The sequence below is a fragment of the Nelusetta ayraudi genome, unplaced genomic scaffold (assembly GCF_046127955.1).
Source record: "Nelusetta ayraudi isolate G7.1 ecotype Tasmania unplaced genomic scaffold, CSIRO-AGI_Nayr_v1 ptg000026l, whole genome shotgun sequence".
Lineage (NCBI taxonomy): Eukaryota > Metazoa > Chordata > Actinopteri > Tetraodontiformes > Monacanthidae > Nelusetta > Nelusetta ayraudi.
The window spans coordinates 1872985-1888658 of record NW_027466076.1 but is presented as its reverse complement, the minus strand read 5'-3'; the positions used below and the strand labels follow the sequence as shown (position 1 = coordinate 1888658).

At 53.8% G+C, this 15674-nt stretch overlaps 1 protein-coding gene across 3 annotated transcripts; it reads left to right on the top strand.

Moving 5' to 3' along the window:
• The first annotated feature begins 1316 nt into the window (after positions 1-1316).
• ppip5k1b (diphosphoinositol pentakisphosphate kinase 1b) lies at positions 1317-15609 on the top strand. Of its 3 annotated transcripts, none has more exons than XM_076028879.1 (28): positions 1317-1555; positions 2143-2338; positions 2748-2838; positions 2914-2999; positions 3509-3663; positions 3903-4004; positions 4098-4259; positions 4514-4635; positions 5209-5310; positions 5401-5487; positions 5572-5647; positions 5742-5851; positions 6688-6773; positions 6865-6990; positions 8526-8626; positions 8710-8892; positions 8977-9118; positions 9193-9416; positions 9593-9720; positions 9975-10089; positions 10537-10644; positions 10735-10851; positions 10995-11135; positions 11221-11326; positions 12034-12183; positions 14029-14166; positions 14444-14554; positions 14841-15609. In XM_076028879.1, exons 1-28 carry the CDS (start codon positions 1532-1534, stop codon positions 14924-14926), a joined length of 3375 nt encoding a protein of 1124 aa, XP_075884994.1. In that variant the 5' UTR covers positions 1317-1531; the 3' UTR covers positions 14927-15609. The 3 variants fall into 3 exon arrangements, with proteins under 3 accessions (XP_075884994.1, XP_075884993.1, XP_075884995.1); XM_076028878.1 differs by having other exon boundaries at positions 8505-8626; XM_076028880.1 differs by lacking the exon at positions 12034-12183 and having other exon boundaries at positions 8505-8626.
• Positions 15610-15674: the final 65 nt, after the last annotated feature.

Sequence of the window (15674 nt, the reverse complement as noted above, 5' to 3'; positions counted from 1 at the left end):
GTCAACCATCGGGACGTCTGGTGCTGCTGGAGCCGCGGCGGCCATCTGTGTTTAAATATAGTGGCGTCAGGGGTTGGGGGGGGGAAGGGGCGTGGCCTAGCGGCAGACCGCCTGCTGCGCTGTTATTTCTGGTTTTATCTCTGTTGCCGTTCTCACAGCTGTGGAGGTGTGATTTTATTGGCTTCTGTCAGCAGCTCAGTCACTTTACACACCGTGTGTGTCATTTGATGCCACACACACACACACACACGCGTGCGCCCCCGTCCGTGCGTCCGTCCATGACAGCCTGGAGGTGGAGTCTCAGCTCTACATGGGACATGATGATGCTCCGCCTACTCTCTGCCCCCTCACCCCTTCGGTATCAAATGACACAACGACTTTGTTTCTGGTGTGGCTGCAGATCAGATGACAGGGCACAGACACACACACACACACACACACACACCAGGCCTCCTGGTGCTTGTTGATGGTCCTTGATGTTGTGTTTATTCATTTATTCATTTATTTATTTATTTATCTATTTTCGGTTCATCAGCCATTAGCATATAAATTACAGAAAAAAACAAACAAATAAGAAAATAATACAAAAATGTTCATCCAAGAATAATACAAGAATACAGCTGAAAGGAACCGAAAAGGTGCAGGCAGAAGCCATAGCTTATATCTTGCCTGCACCCATTTGACATTATTCAAAATGCCACACCAAACCTGCATCCTTTTTCTCTTTTTTTTTTTTTTACCAAATCCTGCATCGTGTCTCATCCGCCCTTTGAGGATCTGTAAACAACAATGATGATGATTAAAAGTGGAAAAAAAAAGAAAACGTGCAGATGTGCAGTGAGCGGCAGTAACGAGAGCCTTCCTGCAGGGGGAGGCAGACTTAGAAATGCAGCGTTGAGTGCTCTCTGAATGTTAGAATTCAGAAACAGAGGATTCGAATTTAAAAAAAGATACTTTTTTATAAAGTCTTGGGCTTGTCTTGAACCCCAAACGTCTTGGTCTTGTCTCGGTCTCGATACTCTCTAGTCTCAATAATGTCTCGGTCTCAGTCGGCGCAGCCTTGACTACAACACTACCTCAGCCTGAGGAGGTCCGACACCCGGCAGGCGGTCCGGAGAGTCTTTAATGTGTTTGCACATCACACACACTGAAAACTGTCATTATCTCACCGAACCACAAACAAACAGAGACAAATTTGCTGTGGGGCCTCTTTCAGAAGGTTCTGCTGTTGCTCCCTCACTGCGCCTCACTCTTCCTTCCTCCCTCTCACTTCTCCTTGTTGTTCCTCGCCGGAACATCTTATCTCTCCCACGCAGTAACTGCCACGTGACCGCCAGGGCCACGCCTCGGTCCACCTGGGCGCCCTCTGCTGTTGGCCCGCTGCTCTTATCAGGAACCTGCTCAGACCCTGGACTCCGCAGCCGCCGCGGTGTGGGGGCGGGGCCGGGGAGACGGTGGCGAGGATGAGGGGCGGGGCCGGTGGCAGACGGAGGAGGCGGCCGTGAGGACGGAGACGTGGCGACGGGAAGACATGGAGTTGGAGGACAAGCCGTCGGTAAGAGTCGTTCACCTGGCGGCAGGCGAGTCGTGGCCGCCGAGTCTTTTTACGACGAGTCAATGAGTCACTGGGTCACCTTGCAGCGAGTAGGAAGTTGTTCAGGGCTGAAAGGAAGTGGCCAACGCTTGTTTGAGGACCTGTGACAGGGCAGCGCACTTGAGAGATTGAGAGTTTTTTTTTCCAGCTGTGAAGAAAGTCCAGGTGGCGCTGATGGCTCTTTGAGCCCACTGCACAGATCAGTGTGGAAAGTTTCTGTCAGGAATGTGATTTGTTTCTCACCTCTGATACAAAGTGTTTCCTCATGGTGCTGCAGAGGGGGGTGGGTGGGGGCGCCACCAGAGGGCGCCACCTCCGGGGTCTGGCCTCAATATGATGATGTCCTTTGTGGCTGAATTCCCCTCCTCCTCTTCCTCCTCCCCCTTCCTTTTCTTCCTCCACCTTCGCCCCCTCTGCCCCCTCCTCCTCTTCCTGTTCTTCCACCTCCTCATGCTCCTCCTTTTTCTCAACCTCATCCTCCTTCTCCCCTTCTCCTCCTTCTCCACAACCCCCTCTTCCTCCTCCTGCACCTCCTGCTCCTCCTCCAGCCCCCAGAGCGACAGATCGTGGTGGGGATCTGCGCCATGACCAAGAAGTCCAAGTCCAAGCCGATGACCCAGATCCTGGAGCGTCTGTGTCGCTTCGACTACATCGAGGTGGTCGTCTTCCCGGAGGAGGTGATCCTAGAGGAACCGGTGGAGAAGTGGCCTCTGTGCGACTGCCTTATCTCCTTCCACTCCAAAGGTACAGTCAGACTCCTGGAACCAGGCAGACTTATCGGTTTAGCTGTGGAGCAAGAAGATAATCTAATCCAGCAGGCAGGAGTGATCAGCCTGTTCTGCAGAACCTCAGCGTGGTCGCGTGTGAGGGTGCCACCAATTCTTGTTTAGTGTGTGACCTGGCCCTGGAGGGGAGGGGGGAGGGGTGCCGTAGCTCTCCTCCATGCGCTGTGGCGACACTGCAGTAGCTAGCAATGTTAGCCTAGCTCGCAGCCAAAACTGCAGCGGTGCATCAGCACCCACGCCACCGGATCCAATCAGAAAGGTCTTCTTTTTTTTTTATTTTTATATTCTCGATGAGTGTTGAAGGAGAGACGTGGAGGCGGGGCCACCTGTCGGCAGATAATGTATTGGTTGGTCATGTGACCTGGCAGGTTTCCCTCTGGACAAGGCAGTGGAGTATGCCAAGCTGAGGAACCCATTGCTCATCAACGACCTCAACATGCAGTACTTCATACAGGACAGGTACACACACACACACGCACACACACACACACACGCACACACACACATGTTGTGATGGATTTGCTTCCTGTTCAGGAGGGAAGTGTACCGCATCCTGCAGGAGGAGGGCATTGAGCTTCCTCGTTACGCTGTGTTGAACCGAGACCCCGACCATCCAGAGGGTGGGTCCTACTCTTTTCTGGTGTGTGCGTGCGTGCGTGTGCGTGTGTGACAGGATCCCATCAACTGTATGAAAGGCTGAGCGGACGTGGAAGTCCCAAAAAAAACTGCATTCTATGGTTTGGCCAGCAGTGGCCGCCAGAGTTGGTTGCAGTAACAATGCAAATGACTGGCTGTCGATGAGGGGGAGAACAAACTGGTCACAATGTTTCTGGTGGTCTGAATCAGTACAATACAGCCCATTGACTCTAATGTCCATTTTGTCCAAGTTGAGGGCGTGGCAATAGTTGAGTAGCCACGTGACGACCTACCAGTGGGTGGGCGGGCGGGCCAATCGTTGCTCACCTCTGGTCCCACCCACACATCCAGATGTCGGAAGCTTCTGGTTTCAAAGCGGTCCTCTGACGGACCTGTAGATGGCACCAACTGTGAAAGTAGGGGTCACTATGACTCCGCCCATCTCCAGTACTCAGCCCACGGGTTGATCACAACACCTCGACTTCCTGTGCAGAGTGTAACCTGGTGGAGGCCGAGGACCACGTGGAGGTCAACGGCGAGGTCTTCCACAAGCCCTTCGTGGAGAAACCCGTGTGTGCCGAGGACCACAATGTCTACATCTACTACCCCACCTCGGCCGGCGGGGGCAGCCAGAGGCTCTTCAGGAAGGTAGCCCACATCACTTCCTGTAACCAAAACATCACTTCCTGTCACCAAAAAAAGAAAAACTTAAGTCCAGACAGAGGGCCATTCTGTACCTAACCTGTTCGCGCTGTTTAAACTGTTCGCGCTGTTAGCCTTTTATTCCTGTTAGCTTGTTAACTATGTTAGCCTATTGGGAATGTAGTTATGCTGCCAGCATAACTAATCCAGAGATTTCTGGTGTGTGTGTCTGTGTGTGTCTGCAGATTGGCAGCCGCAGCAGTGTGTACTCTCCAGAGAGCACCGTCCGCAAGACGGGATCGTACATCTACGAGGAGTTCATGCCAACCGACGGGACTGATGTGAAGGTAACGAGATCACACAGGTCACAAAGGTCAACACACACACACAGAGACACAAACACACTGCAATTATTGTGTGTATGTGTGTGCATGTGTCAGGTTTACACGGTGGGGCCAGACTACGCCCACGCTGAGGCCCGTAAATCTCCGGCCCTGGACGGGAAGGTGGAGCGGGACAGTGAGGGGAAGGAGATCCGCTACCCGGTCATGTTGACCTCCATGGAGAAGCTGGTGGCCCGGAAGGTCTGCATGGCCTTCAAGGTGAGTTCTGCTCCCTCAACTTCTGCTCTCTTCCAAACGACACAGGATTGTACACAGGTACACTAAAAATAGAAGTAGAGCAGAGCGTTCCTCACTCAGATCCATTTCCAACATGTCCCCCCACTCCCCCCCCACCCCGCCGCCGCAGTCACCTGCCCCGACCTTGATGTCACCGTTGCTGAGTGAAAACATCCACCCCCTGCTGGACATTAGTGAAAACACTCTGTGAACGATAAACTACTTCTTGTCTGCAGCAAACAGTGTGCGGCTTCGATCTTCTGCGAGCCAATGGCCACTCCTTCGTCTGCGACGTCAACGGCTTCAGCTTCGTCAAGAACTCCATGAAGTACTACGACGACTGCGCCAAAGTGCTGGGGTGGGTGACGGCTAGCGGCTAACAGACAGTGGCTGACGGCTTGTGATTAACTGCTCATGGCTAACAGTTGATAGGTGACTTCCAGTGGCTAACGGTAAACTGCTAGTGGCTAACAGCTGACAGCTACCGGCTAATGGATGTTGGCTAATGGATAGTGGTTACTGGCTTATGGCTAGTGGCTAACGGCTGGTGGATAACGGCTAGTAGTTAACGGTTAGCTACTGGCTGATGGCTAGCAGCTAATGCAGGCATGGGCAAACTACCATTTGGGGCCCGTTAAGTTTTTTTTGTTTTGTTTTTTTTTTCAAGAACTAAATACCGTGGGTCTTCAAAGACCGATATTTTGTTGTAACACTTTTGTTCATTTTCAATTGACATTAAAGCACATGTTTTATACATATCCCATATATGTGTTCTCCTATGAGGTGGGTCTCCAAAACACTCCATCCATCTGCTCCTGCTCCGGTCCCTCTGTCACATTTTAGAACCCATTGTGACCCACCAGTCAAAAAGTTTGCCCACCCCTGTGCTAGTGGCTAATTGCTAGTGGCTAACAGCGCGGTGTGTCCCCAGTAACATGGTGATGAGGGAGCTGGCCCCCCACTTCCACATCCCCTGGTCCATCCCCATGGAGGCTGAGGACATCCCCATCGTCCCCACCACCTCGGGGAGCATGTGAGTAGCCACATGCCCACGGCTTCCTGTCGAAGCTCCTCCCACATGCCCTGCCAACCTGCTTGGTCCGTCTCCTTCCTCCTGCCACAGGATGGAGCTGCGCTGCGTCATCGCCATCATCCGCCACGGAGACCGCACCCCCAAGCAGAAGATGAAGATGGAGGTCAGACATCCGCGGTAAGGTCCTCCGCCCACCGCCGCCTTGGTCCTGTTCCTGGTCCTGGTCCCCGGTCCTGCCATAAAGCTGCCCGCCGTCCACAGGTTCTTCGAGCTGTTTGAGAAGTACGGCGGCTACAAGTCTGGAAAGTTGAAGCTGAAGAAGCCCAAACAACTGCAGGTGAGCAGCTTCCTGGTCTGCTACCGCCGTCTGCTTCCTCCACACTGAGCTGAAACAGCGCCCCCACCTCCTCCTCCTCCTCCCTCGTGTGCAGGAGGTGCTGGACATCGCTCGGCTCCTGCTGCTGGAGCTGCTCCAACACAACGACTGTGAGATCGAGGAGAAGAAGTCCAAGCTGGAGCAGCTGAAGGCCGTCCTGGAGATGTGAGTGACAGCATCCACGGCCACAGTCATCTTCATTATCATCACCATAATCATCACGTCCTCCAGCACCAGCAGCCATCCACTCCACTAGGGGGCACTCCTTCCTCTCTAACTGTCTTTCTGGTCTCCTCGACGCTCCTCTGGCCTCCTCCTCCGCCTCCTCCACCTCCTCTACCTGCTCCTGTGCAGGGAGTCCAGCCTGACTGACACTCAGTACGAGCCCCTCCCCCTTTTCAAGGCTGTCTGAGTTAACAGAGTATTAGGAACACCTGACAGGTGTGTGTGAGTGTGTGAGTGAGTGATTGTCTGTGCGTGTGGACCTGGCTGTTCCTGATGTTCTGTCCACTCTGTTTGCTCTCCTCTAACTTCCATCCAGTCGCGGCCATTAACCCTGATCACATGATGCTTCCCCGGCAACGTGTGTGTGTGTGTGTGTGTGTGTGTGTGTGTGTGTGTGTGTGTGTGTGTGTGTGTGTGTGTGTGTGTGTGTGTGTGTGTGTGTGTGTGTGTGTGTGTGTGTGTGTGTGTGTGATTGAGAGCGACTTGCTCTCTCGTCTTTCTCAACCAGGAAGTAGCTTCTCTCTGAACGCTGCCTAATTAACTGCAGACGTAGGAGAAGCAGAAACACAGGAAGTGAATTCTGGCTGAACTGCATTTTCATAAAAAGAAAAGAAAAGTTCTGATTGATCGGCTTGCTAACGATGGCAATTGATTGATTGTCTAACACCTGATTGGTGTGGACGGTGATTAACCATCTGATGTGTCGTGGTTTTCTCCCAAACATGAAGCCGTGTGTGTGTGTACTTACTCTTTTGTGTGTGTGCGTGTCCGCCCAGGTACGGTCATTTCTCCGGTATCAACAGGAAGGTCCAGCTGACGTACCTGCGGAACGGACAACCCAAAGCCTCCAGTGAGGAAGAAGGTGCAGAGAAGAAGTCCATCCAGCACACTTGCGGTTTATGTGTGTGTGTGTGTGTGTAAGTGTGTTGTGAACAGCGCCCCCTGTGTTTCAGACTCCAAGAAGGACGGTCCGTCCCTGCTGTTGGTGCTGAAGTGGGGCGGTGAGCTGACGCCTGCTGGTCGCGTCCAGGCCGAGGAGCTGGGCAGAGCCTTCCGCTGCATGTACCCCGGAGGCCAAGGTGTCTGACGCACACACACACACACACACACACACACACACACAAACGCAAACACACACACACACAGGTTGTAGACGATGTTCAGGTAGCCAAAGTTCCAAAGTTGTGAGCTGGGAACTGGAGTATCTGAGAGGAAGTGGCAGTGCAGCGGTGTGTGGACCCTGGACCTCCCCTGATCTCCCTTGACCACCCTGGACCAGCCTGAATCAGCCTTGACCACCCTGGACCAGTCTGGACCTCCTTGGATCTCCCCTGGACCACCCTGGAGCAGTCTGAATCTGTCTGGACCTCCCTGGATCACCATGAATCACAGGATTGTCACTGTCGACTCTTGGCTAACTACTGTCAGAGCAGCAGCCTGAGACTGAGAGCTGAGAGCTGATTGGTCCAGCTTCAGGTCAGTCGTCAGAGGGGCGGGGTCATGTCTCCCGCTGTACCAGTAGGTGGCGCAGTGCCGTCCTGCAGGGTGCCGCTGCCCTCCGTGAGACAGTTAGTGAGACGACTCCACATCAAAAACAGAATACGGTGTTTACGCCACGCAGTTGTTGGGCTAGCTAGAGAACGTTAGCGCAGAAGCTAACCTGACTGAGGGCTTCCCCTGCCGAGGTTTTGGCTCCACGCAGTGTTTGAAACACACCTGTGGAATTAGAACACAAGGAGGAAGCTCAGCGCTAACAGGCTAACTGCTAGCCCGAGTGCCCCCCTCCCCCAGGTAAAGACCCTCCCGGAGGTTTCTCTGTCCTGTCGCTACTCCTGTGTGCTGACAGGAAGTCTCTGTTTCTACTTCCTGCTCCTCTCCGAGCATCCACCACTAACTCTGCTCTTCTCTTCTCGCCGGCGGTGGCGACGTCTAAACTGCTAGCCGCTAGCCGCCGCCGCAGCTCCGAGTCCCCCTTTTGACTCTGGTAAGAGAAGGTTCCACCGTCTCAGCCTTGCAGGGGTGGGAGGGGGGCGGGGGGTGTTGGGGTGTTGTTGTGGCTCAGCCCACTAACGTGCTCTGATCTCTGCTCTCATCCTGATTCTGCTCCGCCTCCCCCGGGTCACCTGTTGACCCCGCCCCGCTCTGCCCAGATTGCTGGATGACAGTGTTGAGCTAACGGATCACGTCACACTAATCCACCACCCTGTCACTTGACCGGGGAGAAGCTCCGCCTCCCGCCATGGCGGGTGGAGAAGGGCAGGGGGGTGGAGCCGAGTGCATGAAGCATCAGTGTGATTTGATCTGCAGACAGCATGTTAACCAATCGACTGTCTGATCTCCAGTGATTGGCTTCACTCCGCCCCGCTGTCGTCCACAGGTGACGAGCCCGGAGCTCACAGAGCATCTTGAGGTGGCTGCGTGTGAGCCGAGGGGGGCGCTGTTGCACCTGCCAGGTGTTCTGTGTGCCGTTTGATGGGATCTGTGGGAACCTTTTGGCCTCAATCAGCCGCCTTCTCTTTCAATCGGCCTCCCGTCCCGTCAGGAGCTCCAGGCTAGACCTTCTCAATCCCGGACCTTCTCTCTTCTCCTCCAGGTGACTATGCTGGTTTTCCAGGATGTGGCCTCCTGCGGCTGCACAGCACCTATCGCCACGACCTGAAGATCTACGCCTCAGACGAGGGCAGAGTCCAGATGACGGCCGCCGCCTTCGCGAAGGTCTCCAGGAGCTGCCGCCCAAGGCCTGCCAGACGGTGCCTCTGGTCCTCACGTTCCCTCACGTTCCTCTGCGGTGTCTCCAGGGTCTGCTGGCTCTGGAGGGGGAGCTGACGCCTATCCTGGTGCAGATGGTGAAGAGCGCCAACATGAACGGCCTGCTGGACAGCGACAGCGACTCTCTGACAGACTGCCAGCAGAAGGTGAAGGCCAGGCTGCACGAGATCATGCAGAAGGAGGAGGACTTCACTGAGGAAGACTTCCAGAAGGTCTGTGCTGGAGCTGCTGCTCTCCTGACTCTTTCTGAAGCACTTTAACTCCTGACCTCTCGGCGTCCCGCAAATCTCCCACAGCTGGCACCCACCTGCTCCCCTTCGCTGGTCAACTCCATGGAGATGATCGAGAACCCGGTGAGAACCTGCGACAAGGTCTACGCCCTCATCCAGAGCCTGACCTCGCAGATCCGCCGCAGGTTGGAGGACCCCAAATCTGCAGGTGAGCAGCGGGTGTGCGGGGGTGGGCGGAGCTAACCGACTGTATGGGCGGAGCTAACTGACTGTTGTGGGCAGACCTGCAGCTGTACCACAGCGAGACCCTGGAGCTGATGCTGCAGCGCTGGTCCAAGCTGGAGCGGGACTTCCGCATGAAGAGCGGCCGCTACGACATCAGCAAGATCCCCGACATCTACGACTGCATCAAGTACGACTCTCAGCACAACGCCTCGCTGGGCCTGCACCACACGCTGGAGCTCTTCCGACTGTCCCGAGCCCTGGCCGACATCGTCATCCCACAGGTTCTGCCCGCCGCCACTGTGTAGATTTAGTAGAACAACACCGTTTGAAGAAACTTTAGTGCAGTGTCTGTAGTGAGTCATTGCCGGTGTGTGTTGTGAGTCATTGCAGGGGTGTGTTGTGAGTCATTGCAGGGGTGTGTTGTGAGTCCTTGTCCTTGTGTTACCTGCTCCTCCAGGAGTACGGGGTGAGCCAGGAGGAGAAGCTGGACATCGCCCAGGCCTACTGCCTCCCCCTGATGAAGAAGATCCAGCTGGACCTGCAGAGGACCCACGAGGACGAGGCCGTCAACAAGCTACACCCGCTGTCAGTTCTGACACCCACAAACCAACCCGCTTCCTACCTGCCACCCTCCCAGAGACTCTGGCTGTGTCTGAAATCACCCACTCCTTCCATAGTCCCAACATAGGGAGTTCTATGTAGCTCACTATGTAGTGCACTCGTTAGCCAAATTAAAAATCTTTCGGACGCTACGCTTTGCACCGTTAATGATGTCATTGCAGTCCCATTGTCTCATCCTCTGGCCTTTGTGTCTGACTTCCTGTTTCCTGCCCCTGCAGCTACTCCAGAGGCGTGATGTCACCCGGACGCCACGTGCGCACTCGCCTGTACTTCACCAGCGAGAGTCATGTGCACTCGCTGCTCAACGTCTTCCGCTACGGCGGCCTGCTGGATGTACGGCAGTTTGTCTGAGTGTTACCTCCTGTCTGTCTACTTCCTGTGTGCTACTTCCTGTCTGTCTACTTCCTGTATGGCCACTTCCTTCGCGACTTCCTGTGTGTCTCAGCGGCTGTGTGGCTACTTCCTGTCACTGTCTGCTTCCTGTGCTACTTCCTGTCTGTAACTACTTCCTGTAAAACTTCCTGTCCGTAGCTACTTCCTCTGCTACTTCCTGTGTGGCTACTTCCTGTTCCACTTCCTGTGTCTTAGCGGATGTGTGGCTACTTTGTGTCTCTGTCTGCTTCCTGTGCTACTTCCTGTCTGTAGCTACCTTCTTTCTGTGGCTACTTCCTGTCTCTGTCTGCTCCCTGTGATGCTTCCTGTCCATGGCTACTTCCCGTCTGTATCTACTACTCGCCCGTGGCTACTTCCTGTGTCTCAGGGCTGTATGTTCTGCTGCAGGAGGCGACAGACTGGCAGTGGCGGCAGGCCATGGACTACCTGAGCGCCGTGTCTGAGCTCAACTACATGACGCAGATCGTCATCATGCTTTACGAGGACAACGACAAGGTGGGCGGAGCTCTCGTCTGGCCGCCGCCCTCACCTCACCAACCGTGCCGCCTCCTCACTCCATCTGTCTGTCTGTCTGTTTGTGTGCAGGAGCCGACATCGGAGGAGCGTTTCCACGTGGAGCTCCACTTCAGCCCAGGGGTCAAAGGTTGCGAGGACGAGGAGAACGCCCCTCTGGGCTCCGGCTTCCGCCCCGCCTCCTCTGAGGTGCGTCCCGCCTTTTTGTCACTTGAGATGAATCACTGCTGATGGTGGCTGTAGTTCCACCTCCTGGCCAGTAGCAGTGCTGCATTAATGAACCCATGTTTCATCTTGCCCCCCCCTTTCCTCCTGTTCTCTAAACCAATCAGAATCAGGACAAGAAGCCCAATCAGGGCAGCCTGGAGGATCTCTCCCAGGACCAGCCGGACCAGGCACTTCCTGTCTCTGAGCCAATCAGCATCCACCGCAGGTCGCCCATGGTGCGCAGCAGGAAGACGGGCTCCATGGAGGTACCACTGCCCCCTCCCCCATCGACCCATGTACACCACACCGCCTGTCTGGCCGCTAACCGCTGATCTCCATGACAACCACCAGGTCCTGTCTGAGACCTCGCCCACCCAGACCTCCAGAGGCCCCACCCACCGACTCCTGCACTCCTGCTCCCGCCAGTCGCCTGAGTGCAAAGCAGCCAGCGGCCTAGGTGTGTGTGTGTGTGTGTGTGTGTGTGTGTGTGTGTGTGTGTGTGTGTGTGTGTGTGTGTGTGTGTGTGTGTGTGTGTGTGATCTAGCACTGCGGCAGCAGGTCAGCTGACCTGGCTGCAGGTGACCTCCCCATATGATGTCACTTCCTGTCAGCAGTGCCTTAGGAGCACGTGAAGAGCGGTCCTGTTCAATGTCACCGCTGCAGCGTCTCAGTCACACAGTGGAGATGTGGTGCAACACCTGTCCTGTGTCATGTGACCTCCTGTCACATGGCCACTCAGATGTCACAACCAGGAGAAGGAGCCTCAAAGCCTTCGGAGGAAGCGGCAATTGTGTCACATGACCAAATCCACTTCGTTTGTTCACAACCAAACAGCTCACACCATCCTCTTCAGGAACCATGATCCTGGTCCTAGTCTTAATCCTGGTCCTGGTCTTAGTCAAGGTCCTAGTTGTAATCCTGGTCCTAGTCCAGGTCTTAATCCTGGTCCCAGTCCTGGTCTTAATCCTGGTCCTGGTCCTCAACCCAACTAGTTTCTATTCTTCCCTTTGGCTCCCCAGAAGAACCAATCAGAAGTGACAGATGTTCCTGCAGGTTCCTGACACCTCCATGAAAACGTCAAAAATCAAATCCTCCACCTCCTAACCTCGTCCCCCCACCTTCCTAACCTCCTAACCTGCTAACCTCCTCCCCCAACCCACGCAGGCTCCCTGTGCTCCGGCCTCTTCAGCGCCTCGGCCTTCGGCGTGTCCTACAGTGCCCCTAACCTGCGGGACTACGTCCGCACGCACCACCTGCACCACAGGAAGCCTCCTCTGTCCCCAGGCAGTTTGCCCAGCCAGGGCGGGGTCTTCGGTACGTCCCCCAACACCTCCAAACCACCTTCTTTTTTTTTCTTCCTGCTGGAGCAACTCTTTTTCCCAAACTCTTCCTCTTTTTTCCAAACTTATCCTGTCTTTTTTTCCAAACTCCTCCTTCACGACTCTTTGCTCCTCCTCCTTTTGGGACCTCCAGTGTTTTTTGACACACTCGCTTGTGTCAGGTATTGATCGCAGATCACAGATCACTCATCTGCTGCCGCATCTTCTCTGTGCATGCTGGACTGTTGCGCACACACGCACACGCACACGCACACGCACACGCACACGCACACGCACACGCGCACAGACATACAGCTGAGCGTCAGTGAACTAGATGTAGAAAGAGGTTTGACCAGCAGGGGGCAGTCTGCGAGCCAGTTGATGATTTGGTTGAAGTGTGTTTGACCAGCAGGTGTCTCCACTCATTATCGTCCACAGCCTGAGTGTTCGGATGGGAGGAGCAGCTATCGCTATGCTAAGCTATGCTAAGCTAACGGTTTTACTTTACAACTAACATGAAAACAGCTTCATGTTTTATTTTTCCAGCCAAAAGGATAAGAAGACGTTCCTGCTCTTCGTGACATCACTTCCTAGGCTCCTCTCCTCCTCCTCTTCTTCCTCTTCCTCCCCTCCTCTGCTCCCAGTAATCCTCTCCTCTCTCCTCAGAGATGTGTTCAATGCCGCCAGTAAAGAGATTTTCTGTCTCCTTTGCCAGACATCCCACTAATGGTATGTGGCTCCGCCCACTCTCTGACTGCATGAACACTTTATTCTTCTTCTTCTTCTTTCTCTTCTTCTTCTTTTGCTGTGGCGAGGCGCTGGGTTTGTGCTCCTCACCTGTAACACCGCTGCTGTGTTGATAACTGCACCTCCTCACTGGCCTGCGGACGCAGTCACCTCCTCCGGCTGAGCGGCAGGAGTCCAGGTTCTTCACCTTGGTCTATAGTTTTCTGCAGGGAGACAGCAGGTGGCGCTGCATCAGCCACTAGCCAGTATTAGCCAGTGTTGGCTGGATCATTTTTTGAGTTGACAAATATGTTTTTCGACTCTTATGTTGACTTTTACACGGCCATATACAATAATATCAAAAACATTTAATGCAGGGGAGATCCAAAGATTGACATGTTGGATCGCTGTTGTCTGTTTCTTGGTTGGAGGAAACAACTTTGCGTATTTGCGTGGGGAAAGTCCACTCTTAGTGAGTGTATGGCTGCTAGAATGTTAGCTTCTTTAGCTTGGCCAGTAGCATTAGCCTCTCCCTCTTCCTCTTTTATTAAAGTGACTCAATTTCCGGAGAAAATGTCAAATGTGTGCCCCGTGGGTCGGAGCTCCAAAACCTGGAAGTGCAGTTGTTGAGCGCAGAAACAGGAAGTGATCCTCCAGCCTAAACTGGATTGGCTTTTTCTCCTGTGCAGTGTCGCTTTGAGCCACAAGGTGGCAGCAAAGACTAGTTTTGCTCACTCCGAAAGTTCAGACTGTGTAGGAGAGGAATCGACTGGCTTCCTGTTCCTCACGCAATATTTGTGTCTCTAACTGATGCCAAGTGTGGTCGCTGGTGGCTTGGTGTCATGTGACTGGCGGCAGCGCCATCGAGTGGACAGCGGTTGAAGTGAAGAGGTTAACAACAACCACAACAACGTCACCGACACTCCCCAGACTCCCCTCCCCCTTGACTCCTCCCACTGACTGCCTGTGTGCTCAGTTAACCAATCTGCTGAGAGACGTCAGCGCAGCGGCCAGCATGCACAGAGTGACGGCGCCCCCTACTGGTCTTGACCTCTAAACCGTGTGTGTGTGTGTGTGTGTGTGTGTGTGTGTGTGTGTGTGTGTGTGTCCGCAGGCTTTGAAGGCTGCTCCATGGTGCCCTCTATCTACCCGCTGGAGACGCTGCACAACTCTCTGTCCCTGAAGCAGGTGGACCAGTTCCTCCACAAGGTGTGTGAGAGCAGCAGCGAGGCGCACGCCAAGACCATGAGAGGTACGTCGACCAATCAGAGGTCCACCTACTGTTACTGTTAGTGTAGCGAGTAACTACAGGTGTAGAGGCCACGCCCCCCCTCTTTCCGGCTGCTATTGTCACAGCTGGGGAAACTGGCCAACCCAGTGTTAGTGGGCGTGGCCCACGTGAGACTGACACCTGGAGATGTCATGTGATCTAGAACAGCTGAGCTCCAGTGTTGTCATATTGTTCACCTGTGTGTGTGTGTGTGTATGTGTGTGTGTGTGTGTGTGTGTGTGTGTGTGTGTTACCGCAGCCCTCTCCAGCCTCTTTGACTCCCAGAGCCAGTCGTCTCTCTACTGCCCCCAGGAGGCGCTCTCCTCCTCCTCCTCGTCCTCACTGCAGCCGCCCAGTCAGCCTCTGTGGCGTGAGTATCCACCGCCCCCTGCTGGACAGCCTCTGTTCCTAACACTGCAAGCAGGAAGTCAGCTGATTTTCTTTATCCTACTGTTCTGCAGCCCCTCACCCCGCCTCTTTATAGTCCTCTTCTTTTCTGTCTTCTTCTGTGGTCTTAAACATTTGTTGATGTTTTTATGGGGAAAATTACCAGATTGTCTCCATGGTGAGACAATCGACAGTGCTCGACACACACACCTCACACTTCTATGACAGTATTAAAGCATCCTCAATTTGACGTGTGTGTGTGTGCGCAGACGGCAGCTTCCCCTCCAGCACGGTCTCCAGCGCCGGCCCCTCGTCCCCCCTCACCGAAGGCATGAACTTCAGCTTCAGCGAGTGAGGCCCCGGGGGATCGTGGGTTATCTTCACCAGTCGAAGACCTGAACCACCAAGGCTTCAATTACTGCTGTGTGTTCAGTCACTGTTAGCAGCTGTTAGCTTAGCATAACTGACCACTGTGACCCACCGACGTGACATGAGGAGGTCAAAGTTTGCTGCAGGCATCAGTTTTTGTGCCAGGCTAGGCTAGGCAAAGCTAAAGAGGCTTCCCGTTAACCCTCATATCAAAATCTCTGTCCTTATCATTATTATAATTATCATTATTATTATTATTATCATTGTTGGTATTAATATTATTATTATTGTTATTACATTTCAGATGACGCAAATGTTTGTGGTTTTACCGATGAATTGTTTCTGGTTCAAAGTCGCTGCCTGAACCCAAAGTAGTGAAATGTGCCTTTAATTTAATGACCCTCAGCCACTGTGGGAGACCTCCTGCTGATTGTAACGGCGGTTTATTGTGGATGAAGGTTGTTGGTCTGCTGAACCAAAGAGGATTTTCACTCAGGACTTTACTTCCAAAGATGAAAACCCTGAATTGAATAAACTTGACGTTCAGTCAAACGCTGAAGCTGAACTCCAAGCTGAGCTGCACTGATCCTGAAGGTCCCTGAATGTCTCATTCCTGTAGGTGTGGTCTTGGAAGGAGGCAGAGCCAATTAAAACATGAAGCAAACCTCACCTTGTCGCATGTGTGTGTGTATGAGTGTGTGTGGGTGAGAGAGAGCGAGCGGGAGAATCATAGG

Bases quoted from the DNA above. Each gene is read 5' to 3' on its own strand.
- ppip5k1b (XM_076028878.1), top strand. From the start codon at position 1,532: ATGGAGTTGGAGGACAAGCCGTCG. The intron at 2,839-2,913 runs GTACACACACAC...CTTCCTGTTCAG, and splicing joins CAGTACTTCATACAGGACAG to GAGGGAAGTGTACCGCATCC. The intron at 14,555-14,840 runs GTGAGTATCCAC...GTGTGTGCGCAG, and splicing joins GCCCAGTCAGCCTCTGTGGC to ACGGCAGCTTCCCCTCCAGC.